Here is a 25,481-nt window from a genome sequence, read left to right as displayed (position 1 = left end):
AGATTCTCAAATCTAGATACAAGAAATCAAAATTAATTAACAGCTAATGATTGCTCAATTTCAAAACAAATTTCCATAAAACATAGAATTCTGATTAAAGAAATGAACTTGTTCAAATATATTATTTAAAAAAGTAAATTATAGTTAAATACTGGTGAAATTTTGTTTAAAAGATACTCTCAACGAAAACATGAATAAAAATTCATTACATCGAGGATAGGCTGTAATCAATTAAACGCGTCAATCGAATTAAAAATTGTAATTTCAATATTTTTTTACAATTGCATTATTTAGTTTTACAAACATATTGTTCCTGGTTTTAAATTCCTGTAATAATACATTTCTTAGATATTATACAATCAAAATTTGTGTTTGAATTTGTATTCATTCGATAAATTTAGTTGAGATTTGGAAGTTAGAATAAAACATCGTTCACACAAGCATGGACGAGATGTTCAATTTAGGGAAAAAATCGAAGAGTTTGATAGTTTATAAAAAATATGAAAATTGCAAATTTTCCCAATGTGTTTACACCATCGAAGAGGCTCCAAACTTTGTTCAGCATAAAGATCAACCACAGAAAAATTCTGCATAACTAAGAACACATGCCGACAAAAATTGTCACAGATTTTGACAAGAAAGGAGTCAAGCAGAATATTAGTACAAACTTTCTGATGTGTTACTTGGAATTAAATCCAAGCAGAATTAGTACAAGTGAGAGAAATTCTTAAACATCCACTCAAAGTTTGGATAGAAAGTGGACATCCACTCAAAATTTTGAGTTATTCAATTATTATTCAACCGGTACTTGAATCAAAAGTACTATTCCAGTTTCAAGCAAAATCAAGAAAAATGTTGGTGCCTTACATTATTCAACTCGTAGAATGTTAGTAGTAGAGAATTATCAAACAAAAAAAAAAACCATTCACAGTTATTAAATAACATTTTTATGTTAATATAAATACACAACAGTCAGCAGAAGAATACACAGTTCACAATAAAACATGCATTTCTTGAAAATATCAATTTGTGTCTTTAAAAATTTATATAATATTCAAAATCATAATGATACTATTGTAGAGCTGAAAGAGTTAATGAATTCAGCTAGGAGAGAGGCACTTAAAAAACAAGAGAAACCCTACACACTTTGGTTCTAGAATTGAGAGGTTTGATAGTTTTTACAAACTTGTTACACTTAAAACAAAATTTGTTCAACCGTGTATTTTTCAAGGTCAAGATTAACCAAAAACCAAATTGAAACCTCACCCAGCAGCGACTTGTGAGACGATGAATTTTACACTCTTCCAATACCACACTAAAATTTATACAGATCATACACTATAAATTGTTTTCGATGAATTTTAAAATTAAATTTTAACGGCAGTTATTAAAAGCTGTGAAGCAAGAGAAATAATTGATAGACCAGGTTGAAAGCCACCTCATAATGTTTAATATTATTCTGCAGCCGTTGGGGACAAAATTACCCACATTTTAGCATCAATTTTTACAGTAGGCAATCATAGCTCTTATATTGGACAATTTCAACACACCACATGATTTTCCGGCATCATTTTTTGCAGTAATATTACGACGACAAAACAAAAACCTGCACTGTCTAGAAACAATCGATTAGAGTTCGTTTTCTTCTTCTTTTTGTTGCACTTCATAATCTTCTTTCAACATTCTTACACACTCACGCACACATCTTATATAATCACATGTTGCACGCACGCACATACACCCACACACCCAGCCAACGTCCTTCATTTATATTTATAGAGTTCTTCAAAAACCGGAAGCGGCTCACGGTGGAAAACTGAGACCCGGATGTGTTGTCGACAATGATTTGCGAAACCGGATGCAGTTGCAGAAATGAGTTGCGCAACCGGATGCGGTTGCAGAAACTGATTGCATCGTGAGTTGCAGTTGTAGAAATGAGTTGCCCAAACGGTTGCATCAAAACCCAAGCAACTCTATACCAGTTGAAACTGGTTCCTTTCATGTCTTCAACTAACCTAGCAACAAGTTGCAAAACTAATTCCCTAAATGATAATCAGCCTCCCCAACAAAACAACCAGTTGCACAACTCATTCCAACATCTAGCAACCGTATACAACCAGTTTCCACAGTACAGTAAACCAGTTGCAACCGGTTTATTTGTCTCAAACAATTAGTTTTTGCACTATCAAAACAAGTTCTTAATTTTCTACAACATAACCAGTTTTCACAACTCATTCCCAACAACACACGACTATCCAGCAGCCGTTTACAACCGGCTTCCACATCACAACAACCAGTTGCAACTGGTTCATTTGTCTCCAACAACCAGTTGTGAGGCGCCTAACGGTTAGTTCTGGGCCACCAGAGACAAAGAAACTGGTTGCAACCAGTTGTTGGAGACAAATAAACCGGTCGCAACCAGTTGTGAGCAGTGCAAACTGGTTTGTGAGCCGCTGTAACCGGTTGTTGGAGACAAAGAAACCGGTTGCAACCAGTTGCGGGCCGCCTAACGGTTAGCATTCTTGAGCTGATTGGACAGCCAGTCGAGTCCCTCATAGAGGCCGTCGCCGGACGTTGCGCAGGTGGCCTGAATGTACCAGTTGCGGTTGCGCAGTGAGTGCAGACCCAGTTTGTCGGTGATTTCGGCCGCGTTCATGGCGTTGGGCAGGTCCTGTTTGTTGGCGAAGATTAGCAGCACCGCGTCACGCAGCTCGTCTTCGGCCAGCATGCGCATCAGCTCTTCACGCGCCTCGCCGATACGCTCGCGATCGTTGCTGTCCACTACGAAGATTAGACCCTGCAAACAAACGAGTGGATTAGAATATTATATTAAGTTATAATACAATGATATGTTGAAAGAGAGTGAGTGAGAGCAAGGTGATATAAAAAGACTGAGTGGGGTGATCTAAAAAAGAGTGAGTGTGTGTGTGGGAGAGAGAAGAAGCTGTTCACTACTAAGATTATACCCTGTTGAACAGGGACCGGATTAGAATAGTACAAAATAAATAATTTTAATACAATCATATAAGAATGGAAGAACACAGACAATAAGAGAAAGATAGAGAGAGAGCACGAAGTAGCTGTTTACTACAAAGGTTATACCCTGTTAAACAGAGATGGAATTAGAATAGTACAAGGTAATATGACAGAATGATATGATAATTATATAGAATGGATAAACACAGACATGAAAAGAGCAAGCAGCTGTCCACTACAAATATTGGACACTGCAAGCAAGAGAAACAGATTATAATAGTATATAGTGAGGTCCACGTTATAATGACAGTATTTGATCAACTTTGGTTTTGCTATCCTTGTCTATCATTCGACAAAGCCGGTGGTACTATCCTTTTCAAGGTCCACAACGATGCCAATTATGTTTTTGATAGTGTAGAAGTATAATTAATTAATGCAGAGAATCGGCATCACTATTATCCTATCTTTATCCACTGCCATTATAACGTGGACCTCACTATAGTACAATATATGGCATGTTATAACATGGATAAACACAAAGATATTGAGAGAGAGAGAGAGAGAGAGAGAGAGAGAGAGAGAGAGAGAGAGATTGATTGAGTACTTTATTTATGTAGATTACAATATATACTGGCTTATACACTTATATACAATAGCTTACAATACAGCAAAATTATAGATGAATTTACATAATATAGACTAAGAAAATAATTATTGAACTGTATATGATATGAAAAAGTAATTTGTAATATAATAACTATAGATAATAATTAAATTGTTATGCATCTACATAAATTGGCGGAGCTTTGGACATATCAATGTCCATTCTTCGGAAAGAATATTAAAAATATCCTCCCCACTAACTCTCTACCAGAAAGAGAGAGAGAGAGAGAGAGAGATAACTAGGGAGAACGAGTCTCTGCTGTTGATCAGACACACAATTAGAACAGAAAAGTGAAAGATATGACAAAAATAAAGAGATAATGAAAGAGAGGAAGAGTCCCTGTTGATCAGATACTCAAGCAGACTAGCAAAATGTATAGAATGAATGAATAAACACAGAGATAATGAAAGAAAGATAGAGAAGAAAGTATAGAAAGACAGGAGAATGAGAAAGAGAGTCGGATGTTACTGTCCACTACGAAAAATAATCCCTGTTGATTGGAAACAGACTAGCGGATTAGATGGATGAAGAATGAGAGAGAAAGAAACAGAGAGGATGACCGAGATAGATGAAATAAATAGAAGGAGGGATTTGAAAAAAATAAATTGAAGTTTATTTAATATTTATTCAGAGAAATCCTTTCACATTATTATTAAAATTAATCAAGCTCAGAGATCTCGAATCTGAATAAGTTCTTCTTGACCTTCTACTAGCCCTTCGCTGCCGTGGGCTCAATGTGTTTGACAGACCGAATTAATGTTGACATGGAATGAATCCATCAGTAACTTTTCATATGAAGCAGCAGTATATAGCCTATTTCACTTTATGTACCTAATACTTATACAACTGCACTGTTTTTTTTCTTAGTTGAATAATAAGAGGATATATAATAATAATAATAATAATAGTGGAAGAGGAGAAGTTTGACTATCACTATTCACTATCACTACCCCGGGAAAATTCCAGTTCCACTTCATCAATTTAAGAATCTGAATCAAGTAAGATAGCTTGAATTTCATGTTCAGAATAAATTTTACTTGAATTACCCATAACAAACGCAAATTGACATCACTTCACAAACAGAAACAAGTCTACACACTTTTGAATCACAACATAAAACAAAGCTACACCAAAGACCTTAAAGATGCATAGACTCACATGCAGCGCTAGTGTCGTACTTGGAATTGAAATCCGCCATTGAGGGGGCAACCCATAAGATTATTACATACCAATGCCACCAATGCCTTTGTAATCTATAATATTACAACTATATAGATATAATATCTCGTGCTAAAATACCCCAATGGCGGCCTTCAATTTCAAGTAAGATCTATCATTGGGAAGGCATAGGCATTGTGGGTCTATATCTCTTTAAGGTCTTTGAGCTACACACACATATGGCGCTTCACTGCAGCTGTTCACTGAAACCTAGATATCTTCGTCGAATAAAATCGGAATCAGGTGAGATTTGGCTTATTATGTTGGCAACACTACAGACTATGTCTGTATCATAGAATAAAGGCAAACGAGAATATACGTAGATGGCACAGTGAGCTCAAAGATGAAAACTAATATATTCGGGCTTTTTGTGTAGTTGAGAAGTTGATATTGTGGTAATTATTCATATTGAATGAGAAAAACTAAGAAATTCTCAAAAAACCACTGATTTATTGATAATTAGAAAGACCGGTTTCGGTTATTACACCATTGTCAATCTATGATAAACTCTATCATAGTTCTATCTAGTTTATCAGAGATTGACAATGGTGTAATAACCGAAACCGGTCTTTCTAATTATCAATAAATCAGTGGTTTTTTGACAATTTCTCAGTCTTTTTCATTCAATATATTCGGGCTTGGTGTGTCCAGACATACTTTTCAAAAACGAATATTTTCGTGCTTGGCAGTGAAAGGGCTAGTACTCATAAAGGTATCATTTGAACATAGCGGAAAATTCTCGAGTAATTATTACACCCTAATCATCTCACTCGAGACAAATTTCCAAATCTTTTGTTGGAGAGAAGCATAGACAACAAAGAATTGCAGTAGAAAATTGAAAATATGAGGATGGGACAAAATTAATGTTTGAAAGAATAAAACGCAAATAAGTCTGGAGGATCAAGTAACAAGTAAATTAAGATTGAATGTGAAGGAGAAACTGATATTCATAGACGGCAAAAATGAATGAGTATGGAAATGAAAAGTTGGTGGGATGAGAAAAACGAGGAGAATTATGTGGAGGAGAAGAAGGAGGATGAGGGGGAGAAGACGTAGTGTAGGAGGAGGATTGATTGATTGATGGAGTACTTTATTTATGTAGATTACAATATATACTGGCTTATACACTTATATACAATAGCTTACAATACAGCAACATCATAGATGAATTTACATGATATAGACTAAGAAAATAATTATTGAACTGTATATGATATGAAAAAGCAATTTGTAATATAATAACTATAGATAATAATTATATTGTAATGCATCTACATAAATTGGCGGAGCTTTGGACATATCAATGTCCATTCTTCGGAAACAATATTCAAAATATCCTCCCCACTAACTCTCTACCAAATGAATGAGTATGGAAATGAAAAGTAGGTGGGATGAGAAAAACGAGGAGGGTTATGTGGAGGAGAAGAAGGAGGATGAGGGGAAGAAGACGTAGTGTAGGAGGAGGAGGGAGAGAAGTTGGAGAAGGGAGAGGAACGATAGAAGGTGAAGAGTTGAAAGTTTGGTTAGGTTTTTAAAATGTGTTCAGTTTTCAAGGATTGGGACGAGGAGAAGCAGAAATGGAAGGACGAGAAGTAGAAGAAGAGGAAGAAGAAGAAGTAAGAGTAAAAAAAGAGGGTTTTTAAAATGTGTTCAGTTTTCAAGGATTGGGACGAGGAGAAGCAGAAATGGAAGGACGAGAAGTAGAAGAAGAGGAAGAAGTAGGAGAGAGAAGAAGAAGAAGAAGTAGGAGTAAAAAAAGAGGGAAAAGAATAAGTATAAGTGGAAGGAGAAGGACAACAAGAACAAGAAAAAGAAGAAGTAGAAGAAAGAAAGAAGGAGGAAGAAAGAGAAGAAGGAGTAAAAAAAGAGGGAAAAGTAAAAGAAGAAGTAAAAGTGGAAGGAGAAGAAGTAGAAGGAGAAGAACAACAAGAATAAGAAGAAGAAGAAGAAATAGAAGAAGTAGAAGGAGAAGAAGAAGAAAAAGAAGAAGGTGGTGGAGGAGGAGGAGGAGGAAGAGAGAGTAGAAGAAGATGAAGAAGGAGGAGGAGTAAGAGAAGAAGAAGAGGAAGAAGGAGTGAAAAAAGAGGAGAAAGTGAAAGAAGAAGAAGAAGGTGGTGGTGGAGGAGGAGGAGGAAGAAAGAGAAGAAGAAGAAGTAGAAGAAGAAGTAGTAGGAGAAGAAGAAGGAGACCAACCTGTGTGTTCTGGAAGTAATGCCGCCAAAGAGGTCTGATTTTGTCCTGACCGCCGACGTCCCACACTGTGAAACTGATATTTTTGTATTCGACAGTTTCAACGTTGAAGCCTGCAAAATTCAACAAAACACTATTTTAGCAAACAGTTATCTCATAAACTGAATTCATCAATATATCCAGAATGTTTGAATCTCAATATATATTGGCTTACTGGAACTTGTCAACGCCAAAACCTCGAGAAGCGGCGAAAGTAGTATTAAGGGAGTGGAGACATTTATATACCTACATACATTATTTAAATCCAGAATTTTTGGAACTCAATAGAAAAAATCTGGTGTGGCGCACTCACACAACTTTCCTTGCCGTTATGAAAATTGATCACCTGACGCTAGTGTTCCCGCGCATCTCAAGTCTACTTATAAACAAAGATCTGAGCCAGCTGGTGATAGGACAATAACGCTGGAGACATACGAGGTCTGCTATCTCTTCATAGTGAATCATTTAATAGAATCAACAGTTGCCAACAGTTTGCAATTGAAATGATAACATTTTCTCGAATTTCGTACTTATTTTCAATTTTAGGGGAAAATGTTACTGAACTTTAATTGTAGAGATTTTTATGCTTAATCTTTTCCACTCAAAACTTTTTGTTTAAATTTCATCTGAAGCCAGATAATTGGGAATCTAAAATCGAACTTTGCATAGATGGGGCGGAGCTCCTGAAATTTTTACAGATATGAGACTTGTGGCAGTTGATAGAGCTTATCAATGACTATTTCAGGTATAAATTTGATCAAAATCGTTGGAGCCGTTTTTGAGAAAATCTCGAAAAACCCTGTTTTTGACAACATTTTCGCCATTTTAGCCGCCATCTTGAATTGCATTGGATCGAAATTGTTCGTGTCGGATACTTATAGTGTCAGGACCTTAAGTTCCAAATTACAAGTCATTCGGTTAATTGGGAGATGAGTAATCGTGTACACAGACGCACATACACTCATACATACACACACACACACACATACAGACCAATACCAAAAAAACACTTTTTTGCACTCAGGGGACCTTAAAACGTGTAGAAATTTACAAATTGGGGTACCTTAATTTTTTTTGAAAAGCAATACTATCCTTACCTATGGTAATAGGGCAAGGAAAGTAAAAAGCTTCCTGAAATTTGTAATCGTCAAAACCTAGAGCAGCGGTAAAATAATGGTATAAGGAAGAGGAGGCATTTATATACATTAATTATTCTAACACTCTCAAATACCTTCTCTGCTATACTATAGTGAGGTCCACGTTATAATGGCAGTGTTTGATTAGCAATGGTATTGCTATCCTTGTCTATCATTCAACAAAGCGGATAGCGCTATCTCTTTCACGCTTTGCTCTGTACCCAAATCGTCTTTCAACAATGTAGAATTAATAATTAACTAACAAAATATTTCACCTTAATTATGAAAATTCATTATGAAATTATTGAAACATATAATTTCTTGTTTAATGAAATATAATTGATCATTTTAAACGAGAATAAACAGTTAATATTACATCAAAAAACCTATATCATTGACAAGACAGAGGATCGGCAACGTTGTTCTCCTATCTTTCTCCACTGCCATTATAACGTGGACCTCACTATACATATATTATTTAAATCTAGAATGTTTGGAGCTCTATAGAAAAAGGCTACCTGAAGTTTGTTATCGTCAAAACCTAGAGCAGCGTTAAAATAATGGTATAAGGAATAGGAGGCATTTATACTATTACATTAGGCGAGCAATTTCTGTATTTATGTATCTGGTTATTTATGTTTAACGGATCTCGAATACGGCTCTAACGATTTTCACGAAATTTGGAACATAGTAGGTTTATGATATAAAAATTCGATTGCACTAGGTCTCATCCTTGGGAAAACTCGCTGAACGACATTAAAAGGATAATTCATCCCTGGCTGAAACAGCTGTGGATAGTAAAAAGTGAGTGAGCAAGTGAGTATGTGAAAAATCAAAATATCGCACCCCCAAAATTCATAAGATGGATAAACACGATATAGCTTAAAATATAATAGCTTATATCTTAATTCGTAAGATATAGCCAGCTGTGAAATATAAACACGATCATTTTAGAGAATTTGTGTTCTGTTTATCAATAAACAAAAATAACGAGCGAAGCTCGGTGCCTCGATATTATACATTAATTATCCAAACTCTCTCGGCTACCTTCTCTGCTATACTATTAGTGAGATCAAAGTTATAATGGCAGTGAAGATAGGAGAAAAACGTTGCCGATGGTCTGTCTTATCAATGCCTTCTATAGACGGTTGCTGATACAGGTTTATTGATGTAATATTAACTGTTCATTCTCGTTTAAAATAATCAATTATATTTTATAAAAAAATAAACCATTTTTTTAATAAGTTCATAATGAATTTACATAATTAAGGTGAAATATTTTGTTAATTATCAATTCTACATTGTTAAAAGACGATCTGGAAACAGAGCAAAGCGAAAAAGAGATAGCGCTATCCGCTTTGTTGAATGATGGAAAAGGATAGCAATAGCATTGCTAATCAAACACTGCCATTATAACGTGGACATCACTATAGATTTTCGGATTTGTTAGGATACAACCCTGCATATGCAAACAGTCAAAGCTTGACATAAATTTAATCAGCTGGCGGTTTAAACTCAAAATGAGCCACTTTATAATAAACTAGACTTGATATGGCTTTAATACACCATCATCTCATGAGTCACCCTCACTATTCCCATAACCCACGCACAAGCCAAACGCTCATGTGGGCATCATCCGCAATATTACAGTTGATAATACAGTTAGGGCCGTTTGCACAGTATGGATTGCTAAACTCGATTAAGTTAATCAAGTTCAAGTTAATGTGAAAGTTTAAACTTGAATCGGGTTTCTCAGAGAATTTACTAATCTTTAAATCAAGTTGAAGTTAAAGTTAATGTGAGTTTAGAGTTTAAGTTAATGTGAAAGTTTAAACTTGAACGGTTTTCTCAGTGCATTTACTAATCCAGTTCAAGTTAAACTAGTTTAGGGTTAAGTTGGTAATAGATTGTCATTGTTTATAATATCAGAAAGCCTAATGTTTACAGGAATTTTTTTATTTGTTTACAAAACATCAGTAAATTGAGTTTATGTAGCTACTATTTCCTCGTTCAAAATCCACAGAGCTGTAAGCTCTACGGTAATTAAAAGTGGAAAACGATCAAGAAATTCTTCAAAAAATGATGAAAAGCTATATTACTATTAGATAAAACTTATATTTATTAGTCACCAAAAAATATTTTTTATAATGTTTTTCAAAAAGCGATATTGTTACGCTTAAATCTACTACGGTCTTCCTCGTTTATTAGATATCTCTCGACAGCAAAATATCCCAGTTATGTGTTATTAAAAATATGTTTCCTAATCAAAGACCACTGTTGAAAATTATTGTCTTATTTTCTATCAAGTGGTTTATTTAATCAAATACTGGATCGTCAGTTGCTTTACTCAAGCAAAACCGTTAAGAAAATTTTCTATCATCCCAGAAATTTAAATCATTCGTTTTTGCCAATTTTTTCTCAGTTTTAAGATTTCTTCGCAGTCATCTTTATCAATCGCATCAAAAACTTCTATCAATTCTTCCATTATAATTATTTTTACATTCAAATAATAATTCACTATAACCTAAATTAATATTATTATCGTCTACAGAGGCATTAAAATTAAATCGGCATTAAAATCAGCTGTTTTCCCATCAAATATTTACAGAAGTCAAGTTAATACAAATTATTTTGGTTTAAACCTCCTGCTTTGGAGGTTTAAACTGATACTGTGCAAACGGAATTTTAGTTTAAACAAAAAAAAATCCAGATTTGGTTTAAGCTTTAGCTTAAACTTACACTGTGCAAACGGCCCTTAAAGATGAAACTAAGTTTAAACTGACACTAAGCAAAAGGCACGTAGATAACACAGTGTCAGTTACAACTAAATTTAATTTTAAACTGGATCAAATCCGTATCAAGTTTCGTTCGTTATTATGTGGTTCATTTTTAATTCAAGCCACCAGCTGATTAAATTCAGTTTGAGCTTTGACTGTGCAAACGGCTCTATAGTGTGGTCCACGTTATAATGGCAGTGGATAAAAGATAGAAGAATAGCGATGCCGATTCTCTTCATTAATTAATTATATTTCTACACTGTAAAAAAACATAATTGACATAGTTGTGGACCTAGAAAAGGATAGTACAACCGGCTTTGTCGAATGATAGACAAGGATAGCAAAACCAAAGTTGATCAAATACTGTCATTATAACGTGGACCTCACTATAGGGTCGCTCTCTCCAAAATAGTTAAACCATAGAGAAACAATAGCTTGAGTAGATATCCCATGGTATAGGGCGTCTATGTCGCAACTTTTACTGTTATCTCAAGTCGTTTACTATAGATTATTGTAGATTTTTACTGTTTTGTTGGGGTGAGTGAATGGACGGCACAATATGAGAGACTACCAGCGTCACACACCTTTTTGGGAAAGAACTACGTGGACTATCGGCTTGAGATAACAGTAAAAGTTGCTACATGAACGTCCTATGCCATGGGATATCTACTAAGAAAGAAAGAAAGAAAGAAAGAAAGAAAGAAATATTTATTGCCAAAATCATTAAACACAACTTTACAAATGTGAAAAATATAAAAATTTTCATATACAATACATTACAAAAACTTAAAATTGAAATATTTCCCATTTAAACATCGATTATAATATTATCATTGGCGTTACCAGCAAAACTAAAGCTATTGTTTCTCTATGGTTAACTCGAATTCTAGTTTAAACCAATTGACTCAAAACACATCAGGTTATAATGCAACCATACATTGATTGAACGAGTTTAATAGTCAAACCAACTTTGGAGAAAGCAACACAAAGTTGAATAGGCTGTTATCTAATCTTTCCAACCTTCATTCACCAATCAAGTAATATATTCAGCAGTATGCTTCAGTAAGCACAACGCTACAACTAACACAACACTATAGTGTCAATCATACTATGACCGGTTACAGAGCTCGACCGACCGTCAGTGCGTACGTCAGTCGCGCTTGTCTTTTCCATAGATATTCCATGTATCCGTACAGAGCAGGACTGGCGGCACGCATGCGCTCGGTCAGGACCATGCGTTTTAAGACCATCGGTCGAGTTCGTGCGCATCCGTTCCATCGGTCAACTGACGCGCTATTGAAACAAATGGTATCTTTCAGAGCTGTACTGATCAGTAGCCCGATCGCAACATAACCAATGTGCTGACACCTCTGCCCGACAATCAGCTGATATTGAATTGAATAGCATAATGAAAGAATTCAATTAATAGTGTCATATTTGAATTCAGAGTTTTACTAAACATTTCTAAATTTTTTATTGGAAAAATCATATATTATCAACATTAATTTGATCCGTAGCTTAAAGTGACTGCAAGTATTCCCAATGGTGATACAAGCTAGAAATAACTCATAAAAATTTCTTATGGAGATTCTGAGGTAGTTGAAAAATGTATCTTCAACCCAAGCAATGTTGTATATAATGGTACTAAATTTCCTTTGAAATGCTCTTTGGGCGACCATCGGGTGAACTTGATATCTACGTCTTTTAATCTTTCGTTTACAAAGATAATAAGCTGCAATTAAACAATCTGTAAAGGCGTCCATTTTGTGAGTCAGAAAAACTGATGTATGGTCAGGATGGTGCATACGCACTGACGGTCGGTCGAGCTCTGTAACCGGCCTATAGATGCTATATGAATGCATTAAAACAAAATTAAAAGCATTGAAAACTCGAATTACGTGAAACACATAATATGCAAAAAGGCGGTGGATAAAGAAACTTGGCAACTATGCCATCATATCACTGACCTTGTAACGCAAACCCACATCCACTGACCTTATAACGCAAACCTTACTCTAGTATTTCGTTGCAGAGTTAATTTAATACGTTCCATGTTAGCTATTGTGAGGTACACGTTATAATGGCAGTATTTATAATAATATCGAGACACCGAGCTTCGCTCGTTATTTTTATTTATTAAAATACCTATGGTAATAGGGCAAGGAGAGTATCAAGGCAGTGAGATTCGGTGAGAGAAACGTTGTTTCCCTATCTATCTTCACTGCCAACATAGCGTGGACACCAACTTCACTATAGCTAGTGACTATAGAAGGTAGTGAGATTCGGCTAGATAGAAAGCAAGGCAGAGATTCGGCAACACTCTTCTACTATCTTTCTCCACTGTCATTACAACTATACATCATTATATCTATAGTGAGGTTCACGTTATAATGGCAGTGTTTGATTAGCAATGGTATTGCTATCCTTGTCTACCATTCAACAAAGCGGATAGCGCTATCTCTTTTTCGCTTTGCTCTGTTGCCAGATAGTCTTTTAAAAATATAGAATTGCTGATTAATTAACAAAATATTTCATCTTCATTAAGCTATGAAAATTCATCATGAAACTATTCAAAATATAATTTCTTGTTTAATAAAATATAATTATTTCAAACGAGAATCAACAGTTAATATTACATTAATAGACCTGTATCAGCTACCGTACATAGAAGGCATTGACAAGACAGAGGATCGGCAAAGTTTTCCTCCTTAGACCAGTTTTATAGAATAGACACGGCCCATTGTATCATCATACTGAAAGTCGATGAAGCCAACATCTACTGCAATATCTCCAAATCGTGACGTCAGCATCAGATAAAAAACTTTTCTGTAGAGTTTGTTTACATTGTTTTCCACAGCAGATTGTGTCTATTTCAACGGGAGTTTGACACAATCTGAAAGTTTTCTATCCAATGATGACGTCACGATTTGGAGATATGGCAGTAGATGTTTGCTTCAGAGGCTAGACTTCCCAGCGAGTCTATTCTATAACTGGTCTAAGTTTTCCTCCTATCTTTCTCCACTGCCATTATAACGTGGGCATTGCTATGGCTATTGAGTAGGGAAGAAACTATTTTTTAATTTTAGAAAAAAGAAGTTAATTTGTTCTTTTCTAAAAAACATTTTATAATTTTTAGAAAAAATCTGTTACTCACCTATAGTTGGAATTGTGGTGACTATTTCGCCCAATTTTAGTTTATATAATATTGTGGTTTTACCAGCTGCGTCTAACCCCACCATCAATATTCTCATCTCTTTCTTGCCAAAAAGGCCTTTGAATAGGTTAGCAAACATATTCCCCATCTTGGGATGTGTGTTTATAATAAACCTGCAAAACAGAAAAAACAGTTAATAAATGTGGATTAAAAATCTTTGAATAACAGAAAATTGAAGGAATTTATTATTTAAAGATTTATATATGAGAGACAGGTGATGACTTACTATAATTGCTCCCTTAAAGCTGGACACTAACGGTTGAACATGGATGATACTCAGTCATCTTACATTATTATTCGTAATTTCTTAGATTTATTTATTATTATCGGTTGTTTATTTTATGTTAGAAGCCTCTTGCTGATGACAAAACAGATGCATGGTCTACCGTTAGTGACTAACCTTAGAGACAAAAAAGGACCAAACTTGAATAATATAATGAAAAAAAAGTGAAAATAGGTATGTTGGTTACATCATCTAGTGCAAGTTTAAACTTATAGGCCTATCAATGTAAAAATTAAGCAATACAATTTTCTTAAACGTGATTTATTAATTTTTCCTAACCTATGAAAACTTAAAAGTCGTGGAATAATTTAAAAGTAGATGAACTGAAGATATCCAGTTAAAAATGCTGAAGTTAGAATTTGAAAGAAAACATTAATGAAGAACAATGTAGGTCTACAGACCCCAATTTATAGCAATAGGGAAGCTTTAAATTAAATATTGGTTAGAAATGTAGGTAATAGAAAAGGGTAAATGAAATAATGATAGGTATGGAATAATTCATAAAATAGTTTGGTCGAAGAACTTTAAAATATATTCAATACCATCAAAAATATTCAATTAAATTTTGCAAACCCATGGAAAATATAAAAACGAAACATCAAAACTATGTAGATGCACTCTAATAACTATAGACAATTCAACTAGCCTACAAGCAAAATCTGACACAATGAAAGGTTAGTTATTTTCAGTAAGCCTATTAAAAAAATATCTCAAAGACTTACTTATATATTTTTTTAAATAAATCGTATGCGTTGACGGAACATAGGATTATTGCAAATTGGAATAAACAATAATTACGCAGTCTAAAAATTATCATTCATAAAAATATTGCTACGTAGGCCAACCAAAGATTGGATTACAGATAAATTTTACAAATTTCTTTACAGTTATAAGGAGTTATGGAATAGATTGAGTAAAGTTTAAAAATAGATTTGTTTACCATGGAAGTAAAATTATGAATGATTTTCAATTGAAAATACCGATAGTTATAACAAAGAGTTTGTCATAGAGGCTAGGCTAAATGGGCATTTTTGACAAGCTTCCAAAGAACTGTCAAAATTACACAAAGAGAGACAATAAACTTGTCAATAAATAGTTCTACACATACCTGGTTAAATAATTAACAATAAAATAACGTTGTGATTGGGTTTGAAAACGAAAAATATAGTTAAATATGTCGGAAACCACAAAAACAGGCTACAACTTATTCTACCACGTACTAAGGACCCTCCCTCGTTATGGCTAAAAATAAATGAAAATACCAGTGAAATAACAGATTCAATTTAAAATTTAGAAGTTGAATTTGACAGACAAACAAAGAAGAATGAAAATGAACAATCTCTTACCTTTATATTAATAAAATAAATAAATTTTGTATAATAACCACTGAGTACCGTCCGAAAACGGGAAAAGATGGCGGTCGTAGTGTACAGAAAAGAGATTCGTGGATCTTGTATGGTGCCACGTAAAAGGTCAACCAAATGATCTGATTGGATGAAATTTAGATCACGTGGCTTGTCGGTTTTCAGCAATATAATCACAATTTACTCATTTCTAATAAATAAACATTATTTATTGGATATTTATCAATATTTTTGATTATGAATTCATTTATGCATACTTTAAATCAAAACTGTACAACGAAGCAGAATTCATGTTATGTTCTACAAGCTGTTCTCGATGAAAACTGATCGAAACTACAATACTTTCACAAAAATATCAGTTTTAAATTATTCCTTTGTGCTGAAAATTATAATTATCTCGTATTATTACTAGATTGAAAATAATTCTGCGTTTGAAAAATGTTGGTGACATTGCTTTACAACATCGAGATCCAGTCAGCTTTGAACTTTGAAGATTCAGAAGGCCTTGCAACTCGGCGTCATTATAACCTAAAAATTTGTTTTCTTTTTGCATTTTCTATGCTCATTCATTCATTAAGAATTTTTATTATGACTCATTTTAAATTAGATCACCGGATTTGCTGTATCATTATGTTGATTCTTTGAAATTGATGTCTGACTTTCTTTTCAAGTACGGTTATAGTAGTTTGATTACTCATTACATAAACTTGTTCAGGAAAACATTCAGTTGTACAGATACATACTTTTATTATGAAATACAGATGATAAATCTAGTCATTTTTTAATAAATATAATCCCATCATTTGAATATCCTGTCCACCATCCTCAATTCCCTTTTGAATTGAATAACAATAATCATAACTTTCCAATGGTGCTTATAGTTAAATCACAACACAAGACTTTTAATAAAGACCAAATTATCTAATTCAGGCTATCGTAGAAAAATTTAAACGGTTGCTCATTGAATGCCAAAAGGAGCGGATAATATTTTCTTCTATCACGATTTAATTTTTAATAGACGTTGGCCCCAATCTGCAACTGAGTTAAATTTAATAGATTATTTTACATAATTAAATTATTACAGTTATTTCTTTGGCCGCCTTTTCACTTCTCTGTTAACATTTATATTGAATACATTTCACGATAATTGAAGTTTGAATTTTAATAGGGAAGTGATCAGTTTTGTTGTCGCGCTAATAAACTAAGCTTCATGCACTGGTTACTCCTATGTTAGGGGTGACCACTTCAAGCGCCCAACTCCTTTAAATACCATCCATTTATGAGTAGAAAAAATTGCTTCCCGGTGGTTTGGAACCCACCTAAAGCTGTAGATCCACTATCCTCTAATCGCACCCACGCACAAGCCTAGAGCTCATGTTGGCATCATCATATCATAATGCCTAGTTCACAATATCACCAAGTGGCTTGTAAGCTTGGCCACGTTGGTCTTGCCATGCACACAGCAATGTTGTGCTCGCTGATTTATATCTAGAAGAACCTGGAGCAGCCACAAAAAAAGTTGAAAGTAGATATCCCATGGTATAGGGAGGGTATATGACGTAACTTTTACTGTTATCTCAAGCCTATAGTTCACGTAGTTCTTTCCCGTGAAGCTGTGTGACACTGGTAGTCTCTCATACTGTGCCGTTCATACACTCTCACCCAAAAAAACAGTAATAATCGACAGTAATCGGCTTGAGATAACAGTAAAAGTTACGACATAAACTCCCTATACCATGGGATATCTACTTACGCTATTGTTTCTCTATGGTTATACACAACATGCCATTAGACTGGAGGTGCCCCGGAGCCGACTGGCGGGGAACTTAAATAGCTTTCCTTCGCAGGCAATAAGATTTTTTAACAGCCTTCCTAGAAAAATTCAGGAAACACGGGGCTCTTGGTTCTACACCACGTTGAAAAATAAACTCCTGAAAAAGCCACTCTACTCACTGCAGGATTTTACAGTGAACCTTTTTTTGGGAGTCAAGCAACTCCACAGCGTGAATGACCATCTAGGTTATTTTATTGAGAATTCCGACACTGCCTATCTGAAAACCCCAGTCATTGGCAACGACCTCAAGTATCAAGTGATGTGACCATTTGTGGATACTCGGCTGGCCACTCGACAAAAATCGGAGCGAAGGCCAATGGAGGCAAGCGCTGGCAAAACACCCATCCACACTCTCGCGCTCGTCGACATTTGTGCGCATTGGGCGATAGTGTGGAGGCGGCATAATTTTAAAATCATAAAGGGGAAATACTTCATTTCACAAAATACTGATATACCTATCCAATACTGCATTCTAGGAAATCTGAGTTCTAAAGAATTCAACTTTGTAAAACTTTTTATTAATAATTCATTATTTTGTGGACCGAGCGAAGTGAGGTCTAAGATTCGAGTCGACGGTTTGACATTTATCTTAATGTTTATATGTTGCGCATTTACGGCGAAACGCGGTAATAGATTTTCATGAAATTCGACAGGTATGTTCCTGTTTAAATTGCGCGTCGACGTATATACAAGGTTTTTGGAAATTTTGCATTTCAAGGATAATATAAAAGGAAGAAGGAGCCTCCTTCATACGCCAATATTGGAGTCAAAATCAGACTATAGAATTATTCATCATAAATTAGCTGACAACTTGACAATTCCCCGGTCAATTGACTGTGGCGAAGAACTGAAACTGAACTGATTACACAGATGTGTGGAGAAGCCAGTCTATTGCTGTGTTTCCATAAGGTCTATAGTTTCAATCAGGTCTACTGTTCACAGAACTACTAGTTATTAATAATGAATTAATAATAGTAATATTAATAGTGAATTATCAACTAGTAGTTCTGTGAACAGTAGACCTCACGCAGTATTCTCATCCACAAGTACCTTATGGAAATACAACAATAGACTGGCTTCTCCAAACATCTATGTAATCACTTGTCAGCTGATTTATGATGGATAATTCTATAGTCTGAATTTTACTCTAATATTGGCGTATGAAGCCTCTAAGAGGCTCCTTTTTCCTTTTACATTATCCTTGAAATGCAAAATTTCCAAAAACCTTGTATATACGTCGACGCGCAATTTAAACAGGAACATACCTGTCGAATTTCATGAAAATCTATTACCGCGTTTCGCCGTAAATGCGCAACATATAAACATTTAAACATTAAGAGAAATGCCAAACCGTCGACTTGAATCTTAGACCACACTTCGCTCGGTCAATTATTAAAATTGGATAATCTTTTTTAATAAAATTGTTAAGATCATTATAAGAGTGAGAAAAAGTGGCAACTGAAATTTCTAAGTGGTCTAATAAGCGAGTTATGGGTTGTTGAAGTGCTAACTCCGTTTTCTTTCCAGATCATGAACAGTTTCGACTATATTATTGAAACTTCTCTTAAAAATTCAAAAAATGTACCTTTCCAAACTAAAACATTTTATTCCCCATATCGTTCAAAGATAAAAGAGTAACATTTTTTGTAAATTCGATAACTTGTTTATTTTGGCATTAATCGCGGAACAACGCATATTAGAACAAAACTAATAATATTTTAGAAAATCATTTCAATTTCTAATGTTCTATCTTAGAACATTCATAATACTTGTAAGTCACGTAATACAGGAGATCCACAATTCCAATTACATACTCAATATAGCTGATAAAATCAGCTGTTCCTGTAAAACAGCTGATTTTTTCGGCTATATTGAGTATGTAATTGGAATGGTGATTCTCCTGTATTACAGGACTTGTAACTTTTATGAAACAGGGGCCAGGGCCCTTTATTAAGGTGCGTACAGATATACGCGCCGCGAACATGAGCAATTCACTTTTAATCAGCTGATTATATCTGTTTTTTACAGAAACGGTGAGATACAGATATAAAAAGCTTGGCATCAGCTGATTAGCAAGTGAATTGCTCATGTTCGCGGCGCGTAAATCTGTACGCACCTTTAGAGGTGGCTATGACATTACTGTCCAAACTTTACCACGTGAATAAATAGAAAAGTAATTCTATTCTATACTTTTCTAATTCATTCACCTTCATCCACCACTTTCTCTTCTTCTTTTTCTTCTCCTCAAGTTCATTTCGCCTTCTTCTTCGACCTATTCTTCTCTTCTTCTACTTCTTCTTCTTCTTCTTCTCCTCAAGTTCATTTCGCCTTCTTCTTCTCCTCTCCTTCTCCTTCTTCTTCTTCACTTCTCCTCAAATTCATTTCACCTTCTTCTACTACTTCTTCTTGTTTTTCTTCTTCTTCTTCTTCTTCTTCTTCTTCTTCTTCTTCTTCTTCTTCTTATTCTCCTCCTCCTCCTCCTCCTCCTCCTCCTCGAACTTATTTCGCCTTCTTCTTAGACTTCTTCTTCGGCACAACTAGTTCGTCATCCGAGTCACTTTCCTCTCCCCTCTCACCCCTCATCTCAATCGAGCGAGTTCTCGGTCTTCGACGATTTTGCCCTATATTGTCGTGCTCATCCTCCAGAACGAGAATTTGCGAATCGGGTATCAGTTCCTGATCAGGAGCAAGCAGCGAGTTGCAGAACACACACGATGCGTAGTCGCCTATAACTGACACAAAAATCAACAAATTAGTAAAATAAGTGATTGAAAACGGTTCAAATTTATGACATAATCATACTGTGCAGTATCACCACTCATGATACAGTATCTATTTAGTATCATATAAACTTGATACACAACACCATAATTTGATACAAAACTTCCAAACTTTTGAATGAATTCTACAAACTATGGAATATCTTCTTATGCTATCTCCTTTCAATGATGAAACTCTACGTGTTCTAAACAGAGCCTTTATTTCTGTCACCATTTTTTTGAAGTGTCAAAATGAATTAATAGTTCCAGAATAAACAATCGTATAAATAGATAAAATAAACAATGGATAAACTCTAGAGTTGAGAACTGCGTCGTGTGTTGAAAATAGGAGAATTCAAGGTTTTTCTAGGTCATCTGTTTTATTTCTCTTATAGGTTCTTCTATAGTGAGGTCCACGTTATAATGGCAGTGAATAAAGATAGAAGAATAGCGATGCCGATTCTCTGCATTAATTAATTATATTTCTACACTGTCAGAAACATAATTATTGTCATTGTTTTGGACCTAGAAAAAGATATTACCACCGGCTTTGTTGAATGATAGACAAGGATAGCAAAACCAACGTTGATCAAATACTGTCATTATAACGTGGACCTCACTATAGTAGTTCTGTGAACAGTAGACCTCACACAGCCTCCTCCAATACTGTCAATCAGAGTAAATTATGTCCTGTCCTGTTCGGCAAGATATTGGTGTGTAATAGTATATTTCTCACCTAGGGCCGAAAATGGGACATTTCTCAATCTTTTCTAGTCCTCGGCCTACGGCTTCGGACTTGAAAACCGATTTCGAGCCGGAAAACATTTTAGCCCATGGTGAGAACGTTATTTTTCGCCACACAGAAAAATAAACAATATAAATATGAGAATAATTGTTTATTAGGCACTTCCGAAAGCAAAACAGGAAGGTCATAGCTCTAGCAAATCTGAGGTTATCTGAATATCAGGAAATTGTCCAAGTATTTTTATTTTTTTATTCTGATTTGTCTAAATAACCTAAAAGATTATGTTCAATTATATAAGAGGTTGAGTTTATACTTTTTATTCTTCCAAATGACAATAAGATGATATTATTAGAAATGTTTTGATTCTTGAATAATAAACACAAATAATGAAAAGTTTTTTGATCAGCTGTTTTAGCACACTTGAAATTTGGCCAATCTGAATGTCAACGTCAACAATGCTTTTTGTTGTTGACTTGGGAAGTTTAGGTTAGAAGTTCTATCCTACTCTGAAAATCGAATTTGAATAGTTTATAATATATATCTTATCTGTATTTTATTCATCCAAATAAAATGATAGTATATTATTGCAGAATAGGTATTTTATTCAATTCTAGAAGCATAAACTGATTCCGTTTCATAAATTATTTGTAAAAACGTTCAGCACCATGGATATTGCCCAAGTAGTTCAAAAATTATTCACCATGATTCGTGATAAACGAAGTACTATGAAGTTTGAGGTTAGATTCTATTATACTCTGAAAATTGAATTTGAATAGTTTATAATATCTCATTTGTATTTCATTCATCCAAATAAAATGATAGTATCTTAATGCAAAATACTTTATTCAATTCTAGAAGCATAAACTGATTCCGTTTCATAAACCATTTTGTAAACACGTTCACATCAAATTAGAATCAGCTGACTTCAAGGTTATTTTACAGCCCTAGGGCCGTAAAACTTTTACCGGCCTGGTCAGAAAACAATCATTTTCGGCCTCCATATGACGCACGAAAACCAGCTCATTACATCCAAGTGGGGCGAAAAAACGAATTCATCATAAATTCAACTATGCTACTATCATTAAGAGCTTATCGAGTTGAATGCAGAGAAAAGTAGGAAGAAAATACTATGCTATTTCGAGTTATCAATTGCATGCCTCATTGAATGCAATTAATAGTCCACACGACAGCTGATTCTTTACCAAGTTACATAGAGATATCAATTGCATGCAATTTATAATCCACTCGACAGCTGGTTTATGATGAATAATTCTATAGACTGATTTTGACTCTAATATTGGCGTATGAAGGAGGCTCCTTTTTCCTTTTATACTAGTAGTTCTGTGAACAGTAGACCTCACGCAGTATTCTCATCCACAAGTACCTGATTGAAACTATAGACCTTATGGAAATACAGCAATAGACTGGCTTCTCCACACATCTGTGTAATCACTTGTCAGCTGATTTATGATGAATAATCCTATAGTCTGATTTTTACTCTAATATTGGCGTATGAAGGAGGCTCCTTTTCCTTTTACATTAACCTTGAAATTCAAAATTTTAAAAACCTTGTATATACGTCGACGCGCAATTAAAAAAGGAACATACCTGTCAAATTTCATGAAAATCTATTACCTCGTTTGTCATTCCCGAGCAGACAAATAATTTTTGAATAGTAGCGCTCATCGAATTTCCATCTAGCTGTTTACCCTGTTGTCAATATTTGCAGTAGCAGAAGTCTTCGGGGTGATATACAGCATTTAATTGGAATTTCGTTCAATAATAATTATGAAAAATTTTGTTAATTAATTCTACATTGTTAAAAGACGTTATAATGGCAGTGGAAAAATATATCAGAACAATGTTGCCGATCCTCTGTCTTGTCAATGCATTCTATAGACGATAGCTGATACAGGTTTATTGATGTAATATCACGTTTAAAATAATCAATTATATTCTATTAAGCAAGAAATTATATTTTTCAATAATTTCTTAATTAAGATGAAATATTTTCTTAATTAATTACCAATTGTTAGAAGACGATTTGAAAACAGAGCAAAGCGAGAGAGAGATAGTGCTATCTGATTTGTGGAATGATAGACAAGGATAGCAATACCGTTGCTAATCAAACACTGCCATTATAACGTAGACCTCATTATAGCATCAACATTCTTTATTCATGTATTTTACACGATCTGCCGTCACGTGCTCTAATTATTTCAAGTAAATAAACAAATTTGTTCACTTACTGACTTTCGAACGACTTACAAGCGTTCATTTTCGAAAATTTACATTTTTGTCGAGTGCAAAGGTAAATTTCAAACAGTATTATCGTTCAAGATTTTTGTATACAACAGCTTTGGGTGTATTTTTATATATTTTAATAGTATTTTTCTTGTATTATTTTTAGATGTTATCTATATATATAAAAGCGAAATGACACTCACTTACTGACTGACTAACTCACTCGCATAACTAAAAATCTACCGGACCAAAAACGTTCAAATTTGGTAGGTATGTTCAGTTGGCCCTTTAGAGGCGCACTAAGAAATCTTTTGGCAATATTTTAACTCTAAGGGTTGTTTTTAAGGGTTTAAAGTTCGTCTTTTAGCATGTATATTCTTCTTCTCCCAATCTCTTAATTATAATTGAAATTTCCATATCATATGTTACTATAGAACTATAATCTAGATAGAGTACCACTTCGAAACAGTTGTTAACTGGCAACTAAATTAATATTTTTATCAGGTAGGCATTAAGTTGAGCTGACTTTGTTAGGTTGGCACCAAGTTGAAGATTTAAATGCATTTATCGCGGAAAAATTTATTGGGCACTGCTACTTCAATCCTGGGAATATTATATTACTAGCCGTCAGGCTCGCTTCGCTCGCCATATCCGTTTAGCCAGACGTTTAGTCTGGACCCCCGACTGGATCGTCCTAACATTATAGAAATGCACCAATGAAAAATGCAGGCGAGCGAAGCGAGCCTACTGATTTAATTTTTGATGATCCAGTCGGGGGTCCAGGGTGCGGAGCCCCCTGGCTAGACGGATATGGCGAGCGAAGCGAGCCTGACGGCTAGTTATTTATAACTTGATGAGACTTCATAACGTAAATTTCACAAACCTAGTATGCTCCAGTGACTTGAGAACGTTGGATGTTGGCTACAGTGACTGGACTACAGTTGACCGACTGGATTGTCCTAACATGATAGAAATGCAGGCGAGCGAAGCGAGCCTGCTAATCTCATTCTTGGACGATCCAGTCGGGGGTCCAGGGGGCGGGGCCCCTGGCTAGACGGATATGGCAAGCGAAGCGAGCCTGACGGCTAGTAATATTATATTATTATAATTGTGTATGTTTTTGAGAAAATAAATTTGAATTTGTCTGAAGTGTGACAAGTAGGAACTTGCTTCGCCCGTTCAATAACTTACCGGCCTGTGGGTGGGCTAACACTCCACACCGTTTACATTGCAGCACTTCATCATAGTCGCAAGGAATTTGCACCAAACTGAGTGTACACCGCCGAATCTGGTGACCTTCTGTACAGGTGGCAACACTGAAATCACTCAACGACACAATATCTAACATATACATTAAGGAAACCACCAGAAAATAGTACTTTACGTAACAAGTCCGGTAACGATAATTTACCCCATAAGTATGATTGTTTCTGCCCTCAACTACGTTTCGGGCAGAATTATCAAACGAATGCGGTTAATACGTTACCGTACAAGTTACGAACAATATTTTTTGTCATACTTATCTGAGAAAGAATAATATTGCTGAGAAACAGAAACCATTACCGTAGAGAAACAATAGCTTGAGTAGATAACCCATGGTATAGGGCGTTTATGTCGCAACTTTTACTGTTATCTCAAGCCGATAGTCCACGTATTTCTTTCCCAAAAAACTTTGTGACGCTGGTAGTCTCTCAAATTGTGCCGTTCATACACTTTCACCCCAACAAAACAGTTAAAATCTACAATAATCGACTTGAGATAACAGTAAAAGTTGCGACATAGAATAGAATAGAATAGAATAGAATATTCTTTTCTATCTCTTTCTATTCTTTCTCTTCTATTCATACCATAGTTGCTCTATACCATGGGATATCTACTTACGCTATTGTTTCTCTATGCCATTACCTGCTGCTGCTCGAGCTACTGCATTCTATAAACATGACCTAGCCCGTAGTGCCTAGTTCATAACAGACAGACTCTTTGAGCTCAAATAAAATAATAAAGGTCTAAATTATAAGATTTCAGATGAGTTCTTATA

The 25,481-nt window shown here is 34.9% G+C and overlaps 2 protein-coding genes across 5 annotated transcripts in view; both read right to left on the bottom strand.

Annotated features, from left to right (window-relative positions):
- Window positions 1-244: 244 nt before the first annotated feature.
- LOC111044723 (ADP-ribosylation factor 1) lies at window positions 245-15,998 on the bottom strand. Of its 2 annotated transcripts, none has more exons than XM_022329933.2 (4): window positions 15,844-15,998; window positions 14,155-14,327; window positions 7,052-7,161; window positions 245-2,797 (listed from the first exon to the last, which is right to left on the bottom strand). In XM_022329933.2, exons 2-4 carry the CDS (start codon window positions 14,300-14,302, stop codon window positions 2,507-2,509), a joined length of 549 nt encoding a protein of 182 aa, XP_022185625.1. In that variant the 5' UTR covers window positions 14,303-14,327; window positions 15,844-15,998; the 3' UTR covers window positions 245-2,506. The 2 variants fall into 2 exon arrangements, with proteins under 2 accessions (XP_022185625.1, XP_022185624.1); XM_022329932.2 differs by having other exon boundaries at window positions 15,606-15,867.
- A 3,800-nt stretch (window positions 15,999-19,798) lies between these two features.
- LOC111046768 (T-cell immunomodulatory protein) overlaps window positions 19,799-25,481 on the bottom strand; it is a 46,561-nt gene continuing 40,878 nt past the window's right edge. Inside the window, exons 10-11 of one of the 3 annotated variants that reach the window (XM_039440535.1) lie at window positions 24,635-24,784; window positions 19,799-20,427 (exon numbers count right to left, since the gene is read on the bottom strand). In XM_039440535.1, the coding sequence (XP_039296469.1) occupies window positions 20,195-20,427; window positions 24,635-24,784 (383 nt within the window). In that variant the 3' untranslated portion in view covers window positions 19,799-20,194. The remainder of the gene's footprint in view (window positions 20,428-24,634; window positions 24,785-25,481) is intronic. The other 2 variants (XM_039440537.1, XM_039440536.1) reach the window with 2 other exon arrangements.

Source organism: Nilaparvata lugens, chromosome 14 (genome assembly GCF_014356525.2).
Source record: "Nilaparvata lugens isolate BPH chromosome 14, ASM1435652v1, whole genome shotgun sequence".
NCBI lineage: Eukaryota > Metazoa > Arthropoda > Insecta > Hemiptera > Delphacidae > Nilaparvata > Nilaparvata lugens.
Note: the sequence above shows the minus strand (reverse complement) of the source record. Positions and strands in the feature narration are given on the sequence as shown.

Bases quoted from the DNA above. Each gene is read 5' to 3' on its own strand.
- LOC111044723 (XM_022329933.2), bottom strand. From the start codon at position 14,302: ATGGGGAATATGTTTGCTAACCTATTCAAAGGCCTTTTTGGCAAGAAA. The intron at 7,162-14,154 runs GTGAGTAACAGA...TGAATTTTGCAG, and splicing joins CACCACAATTCCAACTATAG to GCTTCAACGTTGAAACTGTC. The intron at 2,798-7,051 runs GTTGGTCTCCTT...GTTTGTTTGCAG, and splicing joins ATTACTTCCAGAACACACAG to GGTCTAATCTTCGTAGTGGA.